Here is a 23,087-nt window from a genome sequence, read left to right as displayed (position 1 = left end):
GCGAGCATAAGAAAGTTCACTTCCTCGAACGCGGTTATTCAGAACAGGAGAAACGGCCGTTTAATTTACTGAAGGGCAGCACCCTTTCGTTCTCCAACGAGCACCGGATGGGAGAGGGGGAGAGGTTCCCTTCCGGCTTCACGCGTACACTGCGATATATATATATATATAAGCTTTTCACCCGCTTCTGCGAGTCTCGCAAAGAAGGCACAGGAAGACACACCAGAGAAAAACTATTGGGACAACAGCGAAAATGTAAAATAATAATAAAAGCAGACAGGCTAAGAAGTAAGACATGCGACTTACACAGTGTCAATGAACGAAGGAGCAGTAAGCGATCGAGACGAAGGTTCGTTTTTTGGCAGAAAAAAATAATACTATTAGAAAAGAAGATACGAAAGACGAGGAAAGAAAAATCGCTTTTCATTTTTGATTGTGGGGTTTCTCTCGCTCTCTCGCATGTCTGCGGAAGGAGATACGCGCTACAACGGGAAGAAATCTGTTACATCAATGAAGAAGTACCGATTCAGGGCGTAAATGAACGCAGCAGCAAGCACGAGTGCGAACGCCACCTGATCCCCCGCACTCCAACCTTCCCTGTTTCCCCGTGGCAGCTCCGCCGCTGCAACTCCCGCTTGCACATCAAAGGCGAGGGAGGCGTAGTCAGGCAGCGGATTCCCCGCACCAGTGGTCGATGCGTTCGCTTGTGACGACTTCGCCGAGGAGGATCGGTCGTTGGACGTGGAGACGGAGGGCGAGAAGCCATCGTGAGGGGAGAAGGGGATGCGGTGGTGCCTCGGGTGTGCGTCCGCCGTGAGGGGCGTAACAGGCAGGCTTGCAACACCGCCGTCAGCATTCCTGGACGAGCTGGCAACCAGCGGAGGAAAAGCATAGCAATGCACATCACCCCCGCTCGTGCAGCTGCGTGAGGCGAAATCCAGAAAATCCGCGCTCAAAGGGGAACATGCACCACTGCACTTCTTCACACTCCACTGCTCGCCGCTGTAGCTCTTGCTCATCTGCGCTCTACCCGCCTTGGCGTTGCGCAGCTCCACCAACTCCTTACGCCACGCCAGGAATTGTTGAGGCGTGCGCGGGCTGCTGGACGGGATCGACGTGACGCTTCGGCTGCTGCTGCTGCTGCTGTTGGGCGACGCGGTGGGCTGCACCAACACCGCAGGCAGCGCTCGGTCCCACTCACTGGATGATGGTAAAAAAACAGGTAGAAATGCATGATAGGTCGGCACCGAATGCGGCTGCCGCGACGGCGGCGGGGGCGGGGGTCGCTGATGTGGCAGTGGGTGAGCCCCTGCTGGCGTGAAGGGAGAAGACGGGGTCTGGTCTAGGGAGGTCGACCAGGCGTTTCCTGCGGTGTTGGTGGTGGTCGTCGTGGGACTCGTGGACGACGGCGTAAACCCGAAATTGATGATCTCAGGCTGAAAGGAGCTCTCCGAGGTTTCACTTGATACCCCAGTCAGCACAGATGCCGGTGAGGTAACATGGACGGCTTGCATCTTTCCGCGTGGCGGCTGGTGCTGATGCTGTTGCTGCTCTGAGTGACCCTCCTGCTCCATCCGCAGAGACGCATAGAAGGAGCCCTCATGGCTGGAGATGGTGTCGTCAGAGCACGTCAATTCGTCAGAGTTTTGCTCCGTGGGACGCTCAGTGTTTGCGACCTGCAGAACAAAGACGGTGGACTGCGCCTCACCTGCGGACTGGCGCTTGCCGTGTGACATCCGACAAAGCCATACGCCGCGACGTTGCGTGGGGGTTGGAGGTGCACTACGGCGGGTCGCCCAACTGCTGGTGGTGATGCCCTGCGTAGTGCTGTGCTGTCGAGGCCCCATTGCAGGTGTGTTCGTTTCTGCGGACGCATCTGCAGCGTCACCGGTGCCGAGTGCCTCTTTTCTACATGGAGGCGCGTCCGTGCGGGAGATGGACGGGAGTGTCGCGGCGAAGACGGGAGGAGACCTCGACGGCCGTTCGGGGTCCTGCGACATAGAGAACAAAAGCCCAAAAGAGCGTAAAACATGTGTGTGTGTGTGTGTGTTGCTACGAATCAATAGGCGAGCATAACTGCACTCGCTTCTCCAGTGCTAATTCTATCGCGGGGCAGCGAGGAAACACACACACAAATAGCGCAGTCCAGCGATTGAAGTAGAAGAAGAAAAACGAGAAGCGTTTTGAGAGCTCCAAAGGAGCATTCACACGACAACGAGTCCCTTTGCAGGCGCTTGCCTTTGCGATGATATCAAAGGCTGTGTGGCGAAGAAGAAGAAAGAGAAAAAAAATTACCACCGATCAAAAAACAATGTGCTGTGAGATGTGTGCGGTCGCAGACGATGTACGACACAGGAGCAACAATAAAAAGAGCTAACGTACGTTACGCTGTTGTCCGCAGGTAGAAGTGGAAATGCAATTTTTTATCGGGTATGTTGTGGAAACTGGAAAGGTGCGTGCACGACCATTTCGTGGTTTTTGGGGTTTCTTCGTTCCTCTGCAGCGAGGCGATGCTGTGGCTCGACACAAGTGAGGACGTAAAGGCAGAAACCAAATGCACCTAAATTGCATTTAGAACCCCAAAAGGAGAAGAATCAAGAAGGCTGTGGGAGTGGCGACAGCGCGCTTGGAGAGCATCCGGCGCAGGTCAACGCTATAAGGAAGAAGAGAAAGGACGTAACACCTCCAAGTAGGTGGCAGTTCAACAGGGAGTTTCGCAGCTTTCCAGGCAAGTCTCGATATGCTGACTGACCTGAAGTTTCACAAGCCGCTTACAAGTCTCACACGATACGGTAAATTCTTCACCGCGTCAACGAGCTTTTTCCCCCTTCTTCTTTGCCAAAGAAGACATCATATTTTCCTTCTTCAATAGCCACCGTTGTTTTTGTGCGGCCATCGCGAAACAACAATAATAATAATAGGAGAACAGTTTATACCGAGACACACAGAGAGAGAGAGAGTCGCATATTCTCAAGAAAGGAGAAAGTAAGAAAACATGAAAACAAAAACAAACAAACAAACAATCCTAAAGGCACTGCGGGTCTCATTCCTACTCCCATGTGAACAGGATTGCCCGAAAAGAGTCTACAGGCCGCATCTTTCAAGCATCGAGAACATAAAGCAATAAGTAATCAGAAGGAGGGAGTTCACGCTGTTCATAGCTTTCGGCCGGCTTTATTCAATGCTGTGGCGGGTCATTGGCACATGATCGAACCGAAAAGAGAAAGAGAATTAGGCGTTTGAATAATGCTTCATGTTTTCATGTGTAGAGATGGAGAAGGGGAGGAAAGGAAAAGGGAAAACTATTGTTGATGGCCCGTTTTGGGGTGTGCATACATTAACGGTGTTTGCCCGACACCATCGTGTCTTCCTCCTCGGATGAGGGCATATCTTTCCAGAAAGCGAATTTACCATATTTTTCATTTTACATCTTTTTCACGCGGGATATATACATACGAAGTGGCAGACTCCTTTTCAAAGTCCGCCTCCAAAGCGGGGCGGTGCGGGCTCGGGTGGGCGGGACTCGAAAAAGAAGTGAGAGGCGAAAGTCGAAGACTGTCGCAAGGTTAGAAAAGAGGAAAATGGGGTACTAAGGTACATTTCAACATCCTACCATTCCAACATGACATCATTCCTGGCGCAGGCTTCGAGCAAACACCGAAAAAGAAAAAGAAAGAAAGCACAATATAAACTCAGAAATATTTCCATTCTGAGAGGAAAAGGAGAAAAACAAGCAGCAGTGCTTCTACGTTTCAGTTCATCAGTCTCTTCGCGCGGCGCCACGGTGCAAACAGAGAGGGCAAACGAGAACAGACAAAACGAAAAGACACGAAAGAGCGAGCAAAGTTGTCCAACGCAAACCGACCACAGTTGGAGCGATGTGCAGTCCCTCAACAACGCCAGTGAAGTGGCGCTCACGCATAGAAATTCCATATATATGTAAAAGGGGATAAGCACCAGAATGCAAAAGCCCCATGCCTCGCTTTGTACATTCCGGCATAGCGGACAACAGCATATCCACTGTAGCGGTGATTGAGCCAGAGAAGGGAAAGAAATCGAAAGACTGTGATGACATTTTGTTTTGTTCTACTTTATCTTCCTTTCTCCCGAGCTGTAGCCCTCAAACGCCGTGCCTACGAGAACTGATACCGAAAAAAGAAAGAAAGAGAGATAAACCGCACTACGCTACCGTTAGAAGCATTCATTATTCAATACTACTAATAAAAGTTGTGAATTACTGGTTTTGTAAGTTCACAATAAAATGAAAATGGTTAGCGAAAATAAATCAGATAACAACAAATACATGCGTCTTTGGAGTCAGACTCCCAAAGTAGGAGGCTGTTCGCAGGTGAAAGAAGATGTTAGGAAGGGTATTCACAGCAGGTCATCAACACCCAATGGACGCCGGAGGCGGAATACAAGGAGGTCACGTATCTACGTTGAATCGCCGAAAAGGGAGAAACAAGGGGCTATTACTCACCAAAAAAGAATACCCACATACATTTCTGTATCTGTGTCGACGCTTACTACAAGAAGAGAGCAAGAGAGAACTGTCTCGAAATCGACAAAAAAAACAGTACATAATAACGCTGACGTGAAAAAACGCGTGTGCCGTTGTGTGCAAGTACACAGCAACAAAGAGAACTCTGGCGAGCACCTTCACGTGGCTTCTCGTAGCGGAAATACTAATCAAAAAGAGAAGAACACAGAAAAAAGACTTAGATGCATATACGAATATGCTGAAAACCGCAATAGGTTTCTCCCCAGCGACACAGATGTGAGCTAGCAGATGCATCTCATACATTTATGTGAAGCAGTCTCGCTGTACATTTTTCTTGCCGATTCAATTTGGGCTCTCAAAACCAGAAGAGAAAAAAGAAAAAAACATGAAAAGAAGAGGAGAGGCGAGAGACACTCCATCCTAAAGACGCATATATTTACCGGGGCAAAAGAACAGCAAAGAATACTGTGACACTGGACCATACGAACCCGGAGCACTTTGCGTATGAGAACAGTTGCGAAGATAGAGGCACGAAAACAGTGCTATGGAGCAACAAAAAACAGAAGAAATATTAAAGAAAACACCACCTCACATTAGTTTTCGCTTTGCTGGATGAAGGTGTTGGAGCGGTACGAGCTCGTGCCGTACACCTCCGCCGGATCCATGTACCGAAAGGAGGGCCGCACGCCTTCTTGTGCCTGCGTCACGAACTTCAACACCTCCTCATCCGTGTTGTCCGCCTGCAGAACAATGCCGCGCTGACGCGGAGCGAGTGCCTGACGCAGCGCCGCGAGTTCTTCCTTCTCGTGTGTCTTGTTGCCGCGCCACTTGCACCTTGAGTTCTTCGAGGGGAGTGCCGACGGACAACAGGTGCTGGCAGATGTGGCCTGCACGTACTGCTGGTAGGCCGCAATCATCTTGGGCAAGGCCGTGCTGGACTGCGACTGTACAAGGCGGTCCGTCAGCAGCACTCGTCCATTCAGGTCACACCGCTCGTGCGGAGAAAGAGGAGTGCACGCGACACTCGTTGGGGTGAGTCCGTGCATGGACTGCTCCGCAGGAGTCGTGAAGCCGCTACGCCCGTTCGAGCTGTGGCGGTCCGCGCTGCCGAGGGAGAGGTACTGCGAGTCGCGGCACGACGCTGGAGAGGACTGAGCCGGCGCCCGCCTCCGTCTGCGATGACGCGCGGAGTTGCGGGGAGCGACGAGGGTGCAGGAGCCGCCGCTGGCAAATATGTGAAGGCCGTCGTCGGCGTCGTCTCGCTCCGCACGCTGCGTGGGAGTCACGGCGGCTGCCACAGCGGCAGCGGTAGTAGTATAGGACACGTCAAATGAATCGTGGAGGCGGACGGGTCCATCAGCGTAGGTGAGATTTGTACTTCCGTCGCCTTGCTCGTTACGGTTGTGCGGCGGTGGTGGTGCAGGCTGCGGCACGCTCTCTTCTTGCGGCGTGGCGAGAGAGTCCCCTGCTGTGGCAAAAGTAAACGGGGTGGAGGCCGCAAAGAGAGGCGAGCGTGTTGCGCTGTGGCGGCGCGGTGAGGGCGACACCACACGACCCCGCCGGGCAGGCACCGGGGAAAGCGGGAGACGCTCCAGCAACGACGTACCATCTGGGCACAGCACCTCCACCAACGACGAGTAGTCTACACAGTCGATGCCGTCTGTGCCGTCTTTGTCGCCCCCGCCACAGCAGCTGGCGAGATACGGCCGTGCGTCGACGATCGCGCCGCTGCAGCGGTCGGTGCTCTCCCCTGCCATGTCCGATGCCGGGAGGTCGAGCACGGCAGTGCCGAGCACCGCAGCCGCTTCCACGTTGTCCGGCACGCGGACTTGCCGTACGCGGAGAAGCTGACGGCGCTGCCCTACGGTGCCATTGCGGAGGATGTTGCGCTGCTCGATAATGCGGCGGCGACGAACGCCGGATGCACTCACCGGCTTCTGTTTGTTTTTGAGTTTGTTTGCTTTCTTGGCAGCGGAATGAATCCGACCACGGCGGCTGCCGGACGACGCCAAGAGGTCTGCAGAGTGAACAACCCTTCCCAAAAGGCGGAAATTCACGCACACAGGAGAAACCAAAGCACCACCAAATACCAATAACAATAATAGAAGAGCAGGAGTGGGGTAGCGCCAAGGACGTCAGAGACCGCCTGTATACAACGTCAACGCAGCTTCTCCGGCCCGATGGAGGGGAGTATATGTTGGTGGAAAGAAAACAAAAGAGAGGGGAGCGGGGGAGAAGAAAGAAGAAACAAAACAGAACAAGAGGGCGATATATATGCGGCGTGTATAGGGGCGGAGAAGCTTTACGTGTTGTCCGTGAAATACAAAGAGAACACCGTGATGGGCTAACCCACAAAGAGCGGTAAAGTAGAGAAAAGAGAGGGAGGGGAGGGAGCGATAGAAAGCAAGACTTGGTCATTTATCTTACAGAGGAGGAAGATGAGAGGAGCAAGCCGTCCACATCTTGATGTTGATTGAAACTACTATGCTTTTAGGGTTAAGGCACACAAAGGACTCGCTCTCTCTCTCTCACACACAAACGTTTGCTTTCTCCTCTGAGCCGGATATTAAAAAAGAGTGTTCTTCACTTATGCAATTTGTCGCTTTACTTAAGAAGGTGTAGTGCGGAACAGAGTTTTGCAGCGAAGCGGGGCCATCAGGGGACAACAAATCTCTAGAAAAAAAAACCTCACTTCGTGAGAAGCAGCAGAGCAGGCAGAGAACGTATACAAACTACAGAACAAAGGAGAAAACTGTGATGCATACGAAGAGCAGAGGCGATAAAAGCTGAGCAGATTCGCACACACTCCAAAGAAGAAAAGGAGCGACACAGTATCGCGTAGAGTAGTAATGACAATAACAACAATAACAATAATATGCTGCCGCTGATGTATACGTGCGCAGTCCCTTTACTCAAAACACACACGCCACAAGTATGGAGCTTCAAGATGCAGCCACCTTTCTTGTTTCTCCCACCTCTTTCTCTTCGTCGCCCTTTTCTTCTGGCACGTTGGACTGCGGTGAAGCGTCTTTGTACACCCGCAGCTGAACGTGACGCGTCTTAAACCACAGCCGGGTGTTGTGCCACGACAGCACCAACGTGCCCCGCTCGCTCGCGGTGAAGGCGCCCGCCTGCTTTGCGCCGTCACCGCCTTCCTGGATCTGGTGTGGCTGCAGCTTTTCGGTACTCAGCTTCGACCAGTTCACCGCCGCCGCGTCGGCTGCCGTGTCAGCGTGAGGGACAAAGTACGAGGAAAACACCACGTCAGCACCGCCGTTGTGCGGGACAGCAAACTCCCACACCACCGTTTCTGACGGCCGCAGGTGAAACACACGTCGGTGCCGCTGCCCTCCAGATAGGGCGATGTCGTCGGTAGCGGCGGACGCCTCTCCGCTTCCTTCGTTGTGAAGGCTATCGGAGTTCCCAGCAACAGCAGTAGATGTCTCATCTTTTCCGTGTTTCGCTTTCGAGTTCCGCCGCAGTGGGTCTGCTCGATCGTACCCATCAATGCAGCATCCGCCGCCGTCTTCCTCGCCGTTACCATCCTGCGCTTTCTCCGAGCGACGGCGGCGGCAGCGGCAGCGTCCGCCAAGAAAAGCCGGTATGTACGCCAGATCGATTTCTTCTTCCAGTGCCTCCATCGTGTGCTGTGGCCCGACGAAGGAAATCTTCTTCTGGAAGTCGGCGGTCATCACACCCTTCACCATGTTGAATGCCACCCGCACGAGGCCCGGCGCGTTCACCGCGAGAATCCGGTGGACCATGTCGGGGTAGTACTGAAAGAGCTTTCGTGCCACGTCACGGAAAAGGTCCAGCATGGGCTTCCAGAGCAGCCCCACGTGAAATCCCTTAAGATCCATCACAAGTGTAATGAGGCCCTGCGCGCCGCCGGAGGTGTGAGGAGACGACGACGATGGTGAAGTGACGGGGTGAGACGCGTCATCTCGCGTTTCCTTACCTGAAAGTCGCTGCTGCTGCTGCTGTAGTTGGTAGAGCACCAAGTCCTCGCCTACGCCAATGAAGTGCTGCCCGTACATCCACATCACATCCGCGGGCGTCTGCCCAATCGCCGCGTGCTTCTTCAGCGTGCGGATCAGCCCTGCCTCGTCCAGACTGTCGACCATGACATACACCACCGGCCGGCCACCCTTGTCCCAGTAGTGAAGGCCGCAGGAAAGGGTTTGTGCGACATCCGTCGCAAGGCGGTCCACCCGATCTGGCGCGTGTCGGGGTGCCTTGCCGAGGGACGCGCAGACGGCGGCCGCGTTGTCCCACCCTCTCACCGACACCGCAGGCGGAAGCTGACTGCGCTCATCCAACCCGTTGTCGGCGCGGTACGCCACGACTGTTTGCATCATGGCGAAGGCCTTCTGCACGTCCCACTCACGTGATACAAGAAAACACGTACAATAGAGCCACTCAGGATCACGCTCGATGGGGCCCTTGTCGTGGCGAGGGAGAATGCGCATGGAGTGGAGGAGCTGCGGGGGGAGTGGATCGAAGTGGCCGCGCATCAGCTGCTGCAGTGCCACAACTTTGTCGCGTTGATCGTTGGTGAGACTTCCTCTTCGTGGCTCTGAGGTGGTGGCGGTGCTGCTGTGACTGGTCGTTGCGCGTTGGGTGCTGCCCTCCATGGCGCTTCGGTTTCTTTTTGCTGAGTTTGTGAAGGTGGTCACTTAGAGACCGAATTTGCGATTGAGGAGATGATAAAGGGAAAAGATGAAGGAAGTCTGATGTGTGCTGGCGTCCAGAGAGAGAGAGAGAGAGGTCGTCAGCCCCACTGTTTTCCTTGTACGTTCTCTAATGCGGTGATGACGCTGACGAGGGCCTCTTTTCTCGCTGTCGCCAGCGTCAAGACCACCTCCAGATGAAAAAAACAAAAAAACCCTTTCGTGCGTGATCGTGCGAATGAAACTCATCAGCGAGGAGGAGAGGGGGAGAGTGAGTTAAAAAGCAGAAAATGAAGAGAAATAAAGGTGCTGCGAATACACGGGAAACGAGATCAGCAGGCTCGAGGTGCGGGATAGACACTTGTGTGCAGAGAGAGTGCCACGTCTCGGGGGAACAGAGAAGTTCATGGCGCTGCATACGGAGGGGAGACGTTGGGAGAACGTGTGCTCAACAAATTCATTTCATCAGCAACACCAACCAGAATTACAACCACCACTTGGTGAGCGGAGGAATAGCGGGCCGCTGAATGACATCGTGATAAGAACACGGACGTGTAGAAGCCAAAAGGCAGATGAACTGCAAAAGGAGAAGTACTTGTGTTACTGACATCTGCCTGTATTTTCAAACTCTTTTTTCGAAAGGCGGTGTTCTACTTGAAAAGAAGACTAAAAAAACGGAAGTCGTTCAAGAGACAAGACTGCGAATTAACGCTTCATCACACGAAGCCGTTTGAAAAGAGAGCAGGCAAACGAAAAATAAGAATAAAGGAGGAGGTGTATAGAGAGGGAAAAAGAGAGCAATCGTACGAAATTATCAGTATCATCAACAAAACATCAACACTAGCAACGAAGAAAAACCTGACGATTAATACATATATATATACATATATATATTCTTTTATAAAGCAAAGAGTACGCACCTTATAGACCACGACACGAAGGAGAAACCCCCCATTCTTTTGCATATGAACAGCAAGGATTTGCATCAAGTCAGAACCTGCGAGCTAATCCGTAGTAAGCACACCAACGCATGCAAAGAAAGTGCAGCCACTATCCTCCGTGAAGTTGGACATTTGCTCTAAGAAGCGCAATCAAATCCATCCGTAGAAAAAGGACACTTTAAAGCAAGATATACGTGCAGAAGGAAAAGGAAGGACGTTTTCTTGCTTTTGAGTTGTATACCTACGCGTTGGAGGCGTTGAAGAAGAGAGAAAAATAATAATAATAAAAGCAAAGATGACTGGATCACGTGTGAGTGTGGACGGCATCCACAGCGAAATCGTCCCCTCTTCACACGAGTCAGCCGTCAAGGAAATTCAAATCCTTCTTGTACGGGAGAAAGAAACAAAAGCAAAAGCCGCACTGAATGAAACGTTTTATTCGCAGGCGTCAAATATAGCGAAAGCACCACAGGAGAGACGACAGAGCGTAAGCACCATCATTGAGAAGGACTTTTTTTTTCTTCTGGCAAGAGTGAGAGTAAAATGCACCCACTAAGAAGAAGCAGCAGCGACTACTGTGCGGTCGTGTAGGAGCCGCGACCGTACACCTCAAGCGACGTGCGTCGACGGAAGCGTGGACGCTGCGAGACCTTTGCCTCCTGCACGCATTGCTGGACGTGCTCGTCCACCGCAGCGGTGCGGAGCACAACAGCCTGGTCCAGCGTGCGCCGTGCGACTCCCTGCGCTGCGCTGATCGCAGACAACACGTGCGCCGCAATCTCCGACATCCCAGTTGAGGGCGTGCGACGAGCTCTGAATGGATCAGTGTTGCGTGAAAGCGCCGTATGCGGATCCCCATAGTCGGGGAAGATAGCGCGCACCACGACATTTTTCTGTACGTTCTGGAGGGTTTTGGTAAACGCAGCCAGATCAGAGCCGGGCAGAGCAGCAACGCAGGGATCGGTGAAGACGATGGTGGCCTCATCCACCCTCGCTTCGCGCTTCGTGCTTTGCTTTATGATGTGCGCAGCCTTTTGTGTTGTGACGGCACGCAGCTGGTGCGAGTCGCCGTCTTGTTCTGTCGGATGCACCGCGGACGGGGCGCGTCCGTTGCGTCGCACGCGCCTATTCAGTGCGTCCTCCGAGGTCTGACGTGCGAGGGTTTTATGAGACGAGACGCGTGCTGTTCGCTTGCGGCGGCGCGTCACGTTCGCGGCACCGTAGCTCGCAAACGTAGGAAAAGCGGCGCTGGCGGTCTTCGCTTCTGTCTTGCTGCCTCCTTCAGTGTTGCGCGTCCGGCGTGAAGAAGCAGCAGATGAGGGCCGCAACGTCCACCACGTATCTGCTGCCTTCGATGCATCGGGTTCGTGGCCGACATCCGGTCTCTTCGCTGCAGTTCCTTGACGGGTTTCACCACGCTGCGAAGAAGGAGAAGACAAAGGCGACGAGAGAGGGGAGGGCGCGGCGAGACCCTCCATCCACGCCGTGCCATCGGGGGCGACGGCTTCGAAGTACACCGCGACGTTGGCGTGCTCCTCAGCGGTGATGTCCTCCGCACTGAGCACCGCCACACCGAGTACGGTGCGCAACGAGCTCCGCGACTTCACAAAGGCCTGGATACGCGACGCAGAGATGAAGTTCAGCTGGTGACGGTCCACCTCCACTCGCATCAGCTCCGCAATGTGCTGCTGCTGCTGATGCTGGTACTCGTCTTCTGCGGTGGCACGCGCGTGTTGCACGAAGCGTAGGGGATTCCGCATGGTGTGCTCTGACAAGAGACCGCTGCCGTAGACGGACATGGCGCTGACAGTGGCTTCCGTGGAAGCTACTAAGACGAAGACAAATGAGATAAGAAATGGAAAAAGAAACCCGGCCTGTTCGTTAATTTATGTTCTTTCCCCCAACGGAAGACGGCAATGCGGCTGTGTTGAAGCTTCGCTGCACCGGAGGTGAATTGCGTGCGCGAAAACACGGCGAGAGCGCGGAGGGGGAGGGAGAGGAGGGAGGGGAGGGAGAGGGAAGGGGGAGGGAAGAGGAAAGAGAAAAGAAAGGCGACACTCGCGCAAATTATATATATATATATATGTAGGAAAAGTAATATACGGCGAGAAAGCAGCCCTGGAAAGAAACAAGAAACAGAATCGGTGACCAACAAAGGGAAATGAAATAAACCACAATTAGAAAGATTAGCCACAGCGGTTCTTTTGCTTTTACATATACGTCGCTATTCGCTATAAATGCAGTATTTACTCTTCCTTTGCTATTACTATTGTTAGTATCATTATTACACCCAGAGCACACACGCACACAGACAGACAGAGGTGTTCATGCATATGTTACGCGAAAAGAAGAAAGACAAGAAAGAGAGTGAAGGTGTGGGAAGCGACAATAGAAAGATTTTTCGTATTTATTCTCCGATGAAAACTGGATGGAATGCGTAGTTGCCAGAGAAGTTCTTCCCAATAAATCGCACACGCTTAACGAGTACGAAACAAGTGGCAGACTCTTTTTCCTTTTCCCTTCTGTGGCGTTCAAAGCACCAGCGAAGGCGATGGACTCTGGAAAAACGTTGTTTTCCATCTATCAGATGTCGTGAATGAATTCATTATTGCGGAAAAGTCGGAACGGGACGGCGCCGTGCACCAAGCCGTCGCTTCTCCATTAATAAGAAAGAAGCAAAGGGGAAAACGATCATGCACTTAACAGAGAAGCTCATTTTACCGCGATGGTGATGCAGCGATGAAAATACAACAGTTAAGAAAAGACCAAAACATGAGAGAAAACCTTTCTTCTTCTTGAGTAAACAACGCAACACCCCTTTAGGAACTCCGCAGGACTACGGAGAAGATTGCTCCGGTGCTTGCTTGAAGAGCTTCATCTGCAGGTGCTTCGCCGTGAACCATGACTTCTTATTGTCCCACACGAGCACCAGCACCCCGTTCGCAGTGGCGGTGTACTCGTCCGAGCCCTCCGATGGGTTTTCCCTGGATACCACGTACATCTCCAGCTTGCTGACGCTCACCCTTTCCCAGTTCATCTCCTTCGCCGCCTTCTCCGGCACAAAGCACTTCACAAACGTGACATCCGTGCCATCGGAGGAGACGAACTCCCACACCACGGACTCCCCTGCGTTGAGCGAGAACACGCGTTTGTGCTGTTGACCTGCCTTTAACGAAATGTCCTCGGTCGCCACCCCCGTCGCGTCGTTGCTCGCCGCCTCACTGGTCGAAGAGACCGACTCCTTGTCCTTTCTCCTTCTGTGCGCCGGATCGTAGCCTTCAATGCAGCCGCCGGGGCAGTGACACGTCCCGCCAAAGACGTCAGGAATGTTGACCTCGTCGATAAACTTTCGGATGGCGGCGTTGGTGTCCTGCGCATTCACGATGTGCACCTTCTGCTGTACCCCAGGCGGCAGCACACCACGAACGATCTTGTACGCAAACATCACCATCGCCGGTGAGTTCACAATCAGAATTTGATAGACGCACTGGGAGTAGTACTTGAAGATTTCTCTCAGCGTGTTCATGAAGAGGTCGAGCGCCGGCTTCCACAGCATCTTGTAGGTCAAGCCTTTGAGATCGATTACGAGGGTGGTGGAGCGGATGAGTCCGTCCGCCGCGTCCACCTTCAACGCACCCGCGTTGTACTGCAGCTGCTGGTAGTACTGAAGCTGCTCATCAATGCCCAAGGAGTGCTGGACGACTTCCCACATGACGGCCTCGCCGGACTGGCCGACGTTCGCCATCTGTCGCAGCTTCTTCAGCAGCCCCGCCTCATCAATGCTGCCCACCGCCATGTACAGCACCGGCTGACCGAACTTGTCCCACTTGTGAAAGCCGTAGGAGAAGAAAGGCGCGATGCCGGCGCAGAGTCGGTCAAGCCGCTGATCCGTCGACCGTGCTTCTTTCCCCAGGGCACGCCGCACCTCATCTTGGTCCCAGCCTTTGCAGGAGAGCGCCGACGGGAACTCCGCCCGCGTGTCCAGCTGGTTCTGTCCGCGGTAGTCGACCGCCAGCTGCAGCATCTCAAACGCCTCGTGCAGATTCCACTCGCGCGAAATGAGAAAGCAGTAGCAGTACTCGCGGATTGGGTTGAGGGGGGTGCTGGTATCAGCGCCGTCGCCCGTCATGAACTGCTGGATCGACTGCAGATGCGGTGGAAGCGGGTTGTACGTTTTCTCCAGGAGGCTCACCAACTCCGTCACTTTCTTCTCCTGCGCAGGTGTGAGCGCGGGGTAGCGGGGCATCCTCGCAGAAGAGAATAGAATATGTAGTTGCCTTTTGCTTTGTTTCTCCCTTCACAGTGTTTTTTTTTTGAGGTGGCTGTCGAGAAGCCAGTTTCCTATTCTCTCTTCAAAGATGTTGTAAGAACTTGCTGGTGCGCCCAACACCGATGGAAACAGACGCAGAAAGAAAAGCTGTGGTATATGATGAATGCAGATGTGAAATGGTGAGAACAACACCGAACCGTACAAATACGAAGTCACACCTCCAGCGGGATTCGGCAAGTGCGGAAAGGGATGATGCGCTCACCGTTGAAGCGTATTGAGTACGGCGTGTTCTGCGTGGTGGCGCATTCAATTCAAATAAAGGATCAAACCCAAAACGGAAGACAGAAAAATCAAAACATTTATGGAAAGACGAGGAGAACGGAAAAGAAAACAAAGCGTTTGACGTCTCAGTCCCACAGCAGGTGTGTGGCAAAGAAGGCCGTGCACGAAGCAGAACCTCGTACACGTACACGTACACGTACGCACGGTGGAGGGCGTACACGTCGATGCGACTTCTGCCAAACAGTTGTGTGAGTCGTTCAGAAACATGTCCAGCAGATCTGGCTCGACCACCTCTTTCAATCAGAACAATGATACATTGTGAAACGAGACAACAAAGATAACGCCTTCAATAAGAACCGAATGCGTTGGTGTCTTTCCCCCTTTATCTTTTAGCGGTGCTCGGTTGAAAGATATATGAGCGAAAGGAAAGCACTGAGCAACGAAGGTAGCGATCCATATAATGAGAAGCAAACATAATGATACAACGTACTCCACTCCGATCTCCGTCTCTACTGCTGAGACGTAGAAGCACTACGAAGAGGAAAGAAAAAAAAACCGCAGCCGAATTCTATAGTGCCACACACTCACACGCGCTGCGTGGATAATTCGAATTTGGGAGAGCGCCCTCCAGTCATCGTCTCTTCCCGATCATCGCGGGCGAAAAAAAGATTAAAAAAGATTATCAGTTATCGTTCTTGAAGACCTTCATCTGCAGATGCTTCGCCGTGAACCACGACTGCCGGTTGTCCCACACGAGCACTATTACGCCGTCCGCGGCAGCCGTGTACTCATCTGAGCCCTCTGACAGGCTAGCCTTGGAGACGAGGAAGGGCTCCAGCTTGCTTGTCTGCGCCTTCGCCCAGTTCACCTCCTTTGCGTTGGCTTCCGGCACAAAGTACTTGGCGAACGTCACGTTGCGCGCGTTGGATGAGACGAATTCCCACACCGCCTTTTCCCTGTTTTTCAGCGGAAAGACACGCTTGTGGTGATAGCCGGCCTTCAGGGTGATATCCTCCGTCTCGACAAACTCCGGTCGTACGGTACCATTCCGCTCATCTTCATCGTGGGCAGCGGTAGACGCGGAGTCTGTCGTCTCCGTCGCGGTTACTGTCTTTTCCTTCTTTGTCGGGTCGAAGCCGTGAATGCAGCCGCCGTCGCAGTGGCACGTCCCGCCGTAGAAGTCCGGCAAACAGTCCTCGTCCAGCCATTTCTTCAGTGCCTCCGGCGTGTCGGCCTCATTCGCGATGTGCACCTTCTGCTGTACCCCAGGCGGCAGCACACCACGAACGATCTTGTAAGCAAACATCACCATCGCCGGTGAGTTCACAATTAAGATTTGATACATACACTGCGGGTAGTACTTGAAGATTTCTCTCAGCGTGTTCATGAAGAGGTCGAGCGCCGGCTTCCACAGCATCTTGTAGGTCAAGCCTTTGAGATCGATCACGATAGTGGCAGAGCGGATGAGTCCGTCCGCCGCGTCCACCTTCAACGCACCCGCGCTGTACTGCAGCTGCTGGTACATCTGCAGCGACTCTCCGACAGCGAGAATGTGAAGTACGACTTCCCACAGGACGGCCTCGGCGGATTGGCCGACGTTCGCCATGTGCCGCAGCGATTCGAGCAGGCCCGGCTCATCCACCGTGCCAATCATCATGTACAGCACCGGCTGACCGAACTTGTCCCACTTGTGAAAGCCGTAGGAGAAGAAAGGCGCGATGCCGGCGCAGAGTCGGTCAAGCCGCTGATCCGTCGGCCGAGGCTGCAGACTTTCTTCCGTTCCCTCTCCCTTCGCCAGTGCTTTTCGAATGGCTTCCTGATCCCAGCCTTTACAAGAGATCGCGCAGGGGAATACGCGCTGCCCATCCAGGCGGTGCTCCGCCCGGTAGCGGACCGTCAGTTGCATCATTTCAAAGGCCTTTTGCAGGTCCCACTCGCGTGAAATGAGGAAGCAGTAGCAGTACTGGCGGACTGGGTTGTGCGAGGTGGACGCCTTTTGCTCCTCTGCGAGGGGAGTCAGCCGCTGCAGCTCCTGCAGCTGAGGTGGGAGAGGGAGATACGTCTCCTGCAGGAGATCGACCAGCTTCGTTACCCTAGAGTCTTGCTCCTGTGTCAACGGCGGGTAGCGGCTCATTCAGCGTACACGTCTTCTTTTCTCCTTCTACTCTGATGCCAGATGCGGGAGCGCGGCGCTCAGAAAGGTATGGTGATTCTACAGAAACGGAGGAGGAACACAATTGAAACGATTAAATAATATCCAATGAAAACGACCGAAGGTGTAACTTGTATCTACAACACCGAAGGCCAACAACTCCAACAAAATATCAGCGGGTACCGCTCCGTGTGGGCGTGTAAGCGGGGGACGGAAAAAAAAACCCCGTTCATCACATCAAACAGAGGCGATGAGCAGGTAGTCGAGGGTTTGGGCTGTCAGGGGGAAAAGAAATTCGAATCGCGATGTCTTGCGGATAAAGGAAAAGAAGAATTGAGGAGAGTAATTAAAAATGTAAACGGCAATGTGTAATGAGAAATTATGCATCCTGTGCATCGATGGTGCCTGCATCCTGCTGCGGATGTGCAACTTATTCCTTCTCAGCTCCCCATAAAGAACACCGTAGTAACAGCGATGCTTCGTCCTGTCAGGCGCACCCGCTAAAAGAAACTCCGCGGAGGCCGCGCAATCGTGTTTCCAGAGTCTAACGTACAACAGCAACAAGACAACAACAACAACAACACATTTTTGTTCTTTAACAAGGAGAGGGTGTTGCAGTTCACATTGAAGTACACATGAAGTACAAAACAGTAAGAAAAAGAGGGAAGCGTGTTCACATAAATTCCAACGCTACATCAAGGGGAAAATAGAATAATAGTAAGGACACGTCTGCATCGCACGTGCTGCGGTGAAGAAGAGAACAAAAAATGTCATCACAGTCTTCCTTTAGAGATGGAAGCCGGCAAAAAATAGTCCCGGCACGCATAACGGAGACCGATGCGGGCGGAATCAAGGCCAAGAGCAGTCGAAATGGACGTACGCAACGGATACCGCACCGAGCAGGCGACCCATCGCGTTAGGAAGAGAGCAAAGAAGGCCCATTAACGACTGAGAGAAATGAAGAATGGAGGCAGACAGCTCACGTACGCTTTACATGCTACGACAAAGCTGCTGCCGCATGAGAAAAAACAAGAAATAAAGTAAGCGTAGACAGAAACTAACGGACTCCGATAGACTGCAACGGAAGAGTCACAGAAAGGACCTTCTACACCGTTAAAACACCTTCCCGAGATCCTGCTGCTTGAACACCTTCATCTGGAGGTGCTTGGTGGTCACCCAGGATTGTTTGTTGTCCCACACCAGCACCAGCACGCCATCCTCCGTGGCCTTGTACTCGTCCGAGCCCTCTGAGGGGTTCGTCTTCGACACCACATAGGCCTCCAATGACCGCACGTCGGCCTTCTCCATATCCACACCAGCACACTGCGACGATGGCACAAAGAAGGTGGCAAAGGCGATGTCGTGTCCACTCGCCGAGATAAAATCCCACACCACCGTCTCCTTCTGCCGCAGCGCAAAAACAATCCTGTGCGCCGCCCCGGCGCGAAGGGTGATGTCGTCGGTGCTCACCCCACCGTACTGGTGCTCCTCGGTCGCGGTCAGCACGTCCTGCGGGTTTGGGTTGTAATCCGTGCAGCACCCGCCTTCGCAGCTGCACTGCCCCCCGAGGTGCGCGGGGATGAATGCCTCATCGATGTACTCCTTCAGTAAGGCGAGGGAGGCGTCTGGGCCGGCGATGCGCACCTTCGCCTGCACGGTGGCCGGCACAGCAGGTCGGACGATGCGATAGCCAAAGGACACCATCGACGGCGCGTTCACGACCAGCACCTGATGCACGCACTCCGCGTAGTAGCGAAATAATTTCTTCAAGCAACTCACGGCGAGGTCGATGGCGGGCTTCCAGATCATCGAGTAGCCAAACCCCTTCATGTCGACCACGATCGTGGTGGCCCGGATGAGGCCCTCTGTGGCATCCACGTCCAGTCGCCCCGCGTCGTACTGCATTTGTTGATAGTAGGCGAGCCACTCCCCGACACCGATGAGGTGCTGCAGCATCTCCCACACGACGTCCTCCGGGGCCTGTCCGACGTTCGCCACCTGCTTCAGCTTTCGCACGATCGCCTCCTCCTCAATGCGGCCGAAGAGGACGTAGAACACCGGCTGCCCATGCTTGTCCCACCGGTGCAGACCGCAAGGAAAGTGACGGCCCAGCAGGGCGACAATTTTATCGGCCCGTTGGTTGGCAAGGCGCGGTTCCTTGCCCAAGGCGCGCACCACCTCCATCTGCTCCCACCCGCGCAGCGAAATCGACGTTGGCATCTCACTCCGCTCGTCCAGCCTCCACTGACGCCGGTAGGCGACGTTCTCCTCCAGCATTGCGAAGGCTCGTTGCAGATCCCAGTTGCGGGAGATGAGGGCACAGTAGCAGTAGTGACGAATGGTGTTGTGCGGCGTGGGGGCATCGGCGGGTCTTGGTGCGTAACGCAGGAGGACCTGGAGCTGCTCGGGCAGTGGGCTGTAGGTCTGCTGCATGCGTTGAACCAGCTGGCTAATCTTTTGCTCCTTGTCTGGCGTGAGCTCCACGTAGCGGCGGTGCTGCGGCGGGGTGACGGAGGACATTGTTTCGTATTCAGTTAAAAAAAAAAAGCAGAGTGAATAGAAGAATACTCGATGAACGCGAAATGGAACGCCCACGCAGACGGTCCGCCAAACAAAAGGAGGGGCTTGGTGCTGTACTTTCGCAGAACTGGTGAAGACGCACGAAATGGCACCTACTTCCAGAAACTGTGGTGAATATATGTATGGAGTGTTGGGGAGAACAGCGCTTGGTGGGGAAGAAGGCACTATAAAGAGGAAGACAAAAACAAAAAAGAACAATAAAGTTGCACGTTTATCTTCACCGTGAAAGGGCAGCGATTCATCACGTCAGATCCGGGGAAAAAAGGAAGAGGAAGCAAAAAAACGAAGCGGTCAGAGAAGATGCTGAACGAGATATGATCGGTGCACACATCCGCCATAGATCACAACGTCGCGTTCTCCCGCACCCGTCATACCCGAGAATCGAGACGCAAGAACACAGCTACATTAGATGTCACGGTTTTCCCGTAATTTGAAAGGCACCCGCGAAAAGGACCTGATCACGATGCAGACACGCGCACCGTACGCCAAGTACCAATACATGCCAAGACATCCTTGTCTTAGTCCACACAGAATGCGCTCCTACAAGCCGTCACCGCTCTCTCGTCCTCTCTCTTCGTGTGTATTCGTGAAATCCTGGCACAGCAGTAACAAATGAGAGCACAAATGAGAAGAAAGAAAAAGTTAGTCGTGTGTGTCATAAAAGCAACACCTTAGGGAGATTAAAATGGAAGAAAAAAATCTTTTGCTTACGAAATCATCTCCATGCGCCCGGCACGGTAGGCGTACACCGGCAGCGCCAAACCCGCAAGGGCTAGGAAAATCATCATCGCCACAATGGTCCAGAACGGAGTCAGACTGTCCAAATACATGAACGGCACCACACAGTTCATGCCCCAGTGCGAGGCAACGATATTCAAGGGGAGTACCACCATCAACATATATTGACAGATCAGCACGAAATAATCGGAGCTCTCGCTCGTGCGGGAGTTGCTGTAATTAACCGTCGAGGTAAAAATAAGTGTTGTGTTGCCCAGCACCGTGCGCGCAGCTTCCAGGTTGCGCAGCACGCTCAGCATGCCCTTGTGAATGGCATCCAGCGAGGGCGGCTCCCCCATCCGTGCGCGGGAGCGACTCGCGTTTGCGTTGCGCTTCCTGCCGCCGGCGTGTCCTTTTCCTCCAGCGGCGGGGAAGCACGTAGCGCTCGCATCACCGCCGTCGTGCACGTTGCTCACACCCCCACCTCCGTAGGTCTGCTCGGCCGTCCTGGCAGGCCACGTCGGCCCCCTCGCCGTCCGCACGAAACGCGCGAAGGTGTGCATCGCCGGCTTGTCCAACGCCTCCAGCAGGCGTGCCTTCTGGAACAGCAGACGGCGATGCACGGAGAGGCGGCGGCGCAGCAGCAGCACGCGGCGCAGCGCATCGGCTTGGGCGCGTCCCTCCTCCTCCGAGCCCTCCACCGACAGCATGGAGTCAATACCGTTAACTTCGTCAAGCACCACGGAGGTGTTGGGCAGATAGGCGTCGAAAACGGTGGACAGGAGAAGGGCGACGAAGCCGGAGGTGCACAGGGAGGCGGCACCCGCAGCTGCGGCGGGCGTGCCACAGGAGGCGCTGACCGCCTTGCGAGAAGCCATGTGGCGAAGGCGCTGGAAGACGGAGGCCTGCAGCCGCTCCCACGACTTCACGTAGTGCACCTCGAGTCCGTCGTCCACGTCGGCGTCGGCGTCGGAGGAGTCGTCGCCGCTGTGGTGGTGCGGGTCCGTCGACAGCGGGGCGGGGGTGCCGTTCTCCGCTGCGGAGGGGCTGTTCCACCGGTGGCGACGCTGCTGTGCTGCCGCGAGCCGCTTCTCCCGCCGCACGGCGCTGACCAGCCCCAACGTGCTGCCCGGGCACCACGTCACGCAGCCGCCGGGGAAGCAGATGACGTAGGTGGAGGTGACGAGGGGCGTCGTGGCGAGCTCGGCGGGGTGGAATGTGGACGGCGCCAGCTGGCGGTTTCCGCGTCCGCCGCGACCGGCCCTCAGCCCCCCGCGCCGCGAAGCACCGGCCACCGCTGCCGCCGCCGCATCGCGGATGCCGGGGGAGAAGGCGTGCATGCCGCGCCCCATCGCCTCCGACCACACCGCGTCGTTCAGCGGCTCATTAGCGAAGTCGCCGGGCCCCGCGCGCGACAGGAAGGTGCTGGACCACGCGCCGGCGCTGGTGCTCGTCGCCGTCGCGGGCACACTGGTCAGCAGCGTGGCCAGCTCCATCACCACGTAGTGGGTCGCACCGAGGCGCGCGGAGGCGAGGCCGGCTCGCGGTGGCGCCTCGCGACGGTTCTCGGGCGAGATCGGCTCCGACTGGGCCGTCAGCGAAACCTCCGTCACGGCGGCCAGCGGCTCCACGTGCAGCACGCGGTCGTCGGGACAGGCGAAGCCGACCGTCTCCTCCTCGTACACGTCGTCCAGCGAGGTGCGCTCGGGGCGCGGGTTGAGCTGGCGCTGCTGGCACACCTCCGCCAGGGCCTCGATGGTGGTGCCCTGCAGCCCCAGCGCCGTCCACAGCGCCCGCATCTCCACCTCCGGCGGCCGTCCACCGCCGCTCTGCGCCGCCGCCTGCGCCGCAGCCCTCAACGCGGCGTGCTGCTTCCGCTGCCACCGCCGCGGCCGCTGCCCCCACTCCGCTGACCCGGGGAGCGGGGGAGGCACGCCGTGCAGGTCGAGCCAGAAGAACCGGTCCCCGTCCGCCGCGTCGCCGGTGGAGAGGCGGACCTCGTCGAGCAGGTCCACGGTGCCACGGACGGTGTCGCAGCACTGCGCGACGAGCGGCGCACCGGCTGCTGGGTGGGCGCCGTCGTGGCCGTCGCCGCGGCCCAGCTTGACGAGCCGCGCGTAGAAGGCGTACTCCTCCTCGGCGGGCGGGGCGTCGTCGTCGCTGCCGCTGTCGCTGTCGCTGCCGCTGTCGTCGCTGCTGACGTTGCTGCGCCGCTCGGTCCGCGTCCGGTCGTCCGCGTTGTCGTCGTGCCCCAACGGCGGCGCATGACGTGCGCGTCGGTTGAGGTCGCTGTGCGCGTCGTCCTCGCCGTTGTCGCCGTTCTCATCGCTTCTGGAGCTGGAGCTGGAGCTGGAGCTCGAGCTATGGCGGTGGTGCTGTGCCCTGTGGCGGCCCATCGGCACTGTGTTGTGGAGGTAGTGGAAGCGGTCCGGCAGATTGACGGAGAGGCGCTCACGCACCATGGAGTCGCTGATGGGCTGCGGTGCGCGTGCGTTGGCGGGGTTGGTTCTGCGCTGCGAGAGCGCGGAGACGCTGCGCTGCGTGTACGGCACGTCGACGTTGGCGGACATGGTGCAAGGCGGAACACTCGGGATACAGAAATCAGAGGTGTTTGCTGGCGATTCGCTTGCTGAGACCAACGCTGTAGCTGTAGCTCTAGCTCTCAAGCGAGTGCACAGAGTGACAGATGGTCGGAAGGAGAAAAAGAAGAACTGCAAAACCAAAAACAAGTTAGAAGCAGCGGGTGATGTTACGAGTGTGAGTTAAGAACGTACAGAAGAAGAAATACTAGAATTGTTGTGTTACTAAAAAAAGTGTGAAATACTACTACTAAAAAATGAAGTTGGCGTTGGTATCAATGGGTACGAGGACTCTTCTGTGCATGCGTGTATCAGTTTCGTAGAGGTGTGGAAGGGAAGATCAGGAGAAAGAAGGAAGAGTAGAAAAGGGCGAAGGGAAACCTGGAGGCCCCTAT

At 55.0% G+C, this 23,087-nt stretch overlaps 8 protein-coding genes across 12 annotated transcripts; all 8 read right to left on the bottom strand.

The window, feature by feature from the left end:
* Positions 1 to 482: 482 nt before the first annotated feature.
* On the bottom strand, positions 483 to 3,251 carry ABB37_05872 (hypothetical protein; the record flags this gene model as incomplete). 3 transcript variants are annotated; one of them, XM_015804060.1, is made up of 1 exon in its annotated part: positions 483 to 3,251. In XM_015804060.1, the coding sequence occupies exon 1, from the start codon at positions 1,845 to 1,847 to the stop codon at positions 483 to 485; it is 1,365 nt and encodes a 454-aa protein (XP_015657194.1). In that variant the 5' UTR covers positions 1,848 to 3,251. The 3 variants fall into 3 exon arrangements, with proteins under 3 accessions (XP_015657194.1, XP_015657195.1, XP_015657196.1); XM_015804061.1 differs by having other exon boundaries at positions 483 to 2,562; XM_015804062.1 differs by having other exon boundaries at positions 483 to 2,515.
* Positions 3,252 to 5,094: 1,843 nt separating this feature from the next.
* On the bottom strand, positions 5,095 to 6,847 carry ABB37_05871 (hypothetical protein; the record flags this gene model as incomplete). The annotated part of the gene is made up of 1 exon (XM_015804059.1): positions 5,095 to 6,847. Exon 1 carries the CDS (start codon positions 6,256 to 6,258, stop codon positions 5,095 to 5,097), a length of 1,164 nt encoding a protein of 387 aa, XP_015657193.1. The 5' UTR covers positions 6,259 to 6,847.
* Positions 6,848 to 7,443: 596 nt separating this feature from the next.
* On the bottom strand, positions 7,444 to 9,390 carry ABB37_05870 (hypothetical protein; the record flags this gene model as incomplete). The annotated part of the gene is made up of 1 exon (XM_015804058.1): positions 7,444 to 9,390. The coding sequence occupies exon 1, from the start codon at positions 9,133 to 9,135 to the stop codon at positions 7,444 to 7,446; it is 1,692 nt and encodes a 563-aa protein (XP_015657192.1). The 5' UTR covers positions 9,136 to 9,390.
* A 1,294-nt stretch (positions 9,391 to 10,684) lies between these two features.
* ABB37_05869 (hypothetical protein) lies at positions 10,685 to 12,380 on the bottom strand (the record flags this gene model as incomplete). 2 transcript variants are annotated; one of them, XM_015804056.1, is made up of 1 exon in its annotated part: positions 10,685 to 12,380. In XM_015804056.1, exon 1 carries the CDS (start codon positions 11,870 to 11,872, stop codon positions 10,685 to 10,687), a length of 1,188 nt encoding a protein of 395 aa, XP_015657190.1. In that variant the 5' UTR covers positions 11,873 to 12,380. The 2 variants fall into 2 exon arrangements, with proteins under 2 accessions (XP_015657190.1, XP_015657191.1); XM_015804057.1 differs by having other exon boundaries at positions 10,685 to 12,374.
* Positions 12,381 to 12,948: 568 nt separating this feature from the next.
* ABB37_05868 (hypothetical protein) lies at positions 12,949 to 14,674 on the bottom strand (the record flags this gene model as incomplete). The annotated part of the gene is made up of 1 exon (XM_015804055.1): positions 12,949 to 14,674. The coding sequence occupies exon 1, from the start codon at positions 14,356 to 14,358 to the stop codon at positions 12,949 to 12,951; it is 1,410 nt and encodes a 469-aa protein (XP_015657189.1). The 5' UTR covers positions 14,359 to 14,674.
* A 672-nt stretch (positions 14,675 to 15,346) lies between these two features.
* On the bottom strand, positions 15,347 to 16,798 carry ABB37_05867 (hypothetical protein; the record flags this gene model as incomplete). Its single annotated transcript, XM_015804054.1, has 1 exon — positions 15,347 to 16,798. The coding sequence occupies one exon, from the start codon at positions 16,796 to 16,798 to the stop codon at positions 15,347 to 15,349; it is 1,452 nt and encodes a 483-aa protein (XP_015657188.1).
* A 1,131-nt stretch (positions 16,799 to 17,929) lies between these two features.
* ABB37_05866 (hypothetical protein) lies at positions 17,930 to 19,613 on the bottom strand (the record flags this gene model as incomplete). Its single annotated transcript, XM_015804053.1, has 1 exon — positions 17,930 to 19,613. Exon 1 carries the CDS (start codon positions 19,334 to 19,336, stop codon positions 17,930 to 17,932), a length of 1,407 nt encoding a protein of 468 aa, XP_015657187.1. The 5' UTR covers positions 19,337 to 19,613.
* A 490-nt stretch (positions 19,614 to 20,103) lies between these two features.
* On the bottom strand, positions 20,104 to 22,990 carry ABB37_05865 (hypothetical protein; the record flags this gene model as incomplete). Of its 2 annotated transcripts, none has more annotated exons than XM_015804051.1 (1): positions 20,104 to 22,990. In XM_015804051.1, exon 1 carries the CDS (start codon positions 22,681 to 22,683, stop codon positions 20,104 to 20,106), a length of 2,580 nt encoding a protein of 859 aa, XP_015657185.1. In that variant the 5' UTR covers positions 22,684 to 22,990. The 2 variants fall into 2 exon arrangements, with proteins under 2 accessions (XP_015657185.1, XP_015657186.1); XM_015804052.1 differs by having other exon boundaries at positions 20,104 to 22,987.
* Positions 22,991 to 23,087: the final 97 nt, after the last annotated feature.

Source organism: Leptomonas pyrrhocoris (assembly GCF_001293395.1).
Source record: "Leptomonas pyrrhocoris isolate H10 chromosome Unknown, whole genome shotgun sequence".
Taxonomy (NCBI): domain Eukaryota; phylum Euglenozoa; class Kinetoplastea; order Trypanosomatida; family Trypanosomatidae; genus Leptomonas; species Leptomonas pyrrhocoris.
The sequence above is the reverse complement of the archived record's forward strand: the minus strand, read 5'-3'. Positions and strand labels throughout refer to the sequence as shown.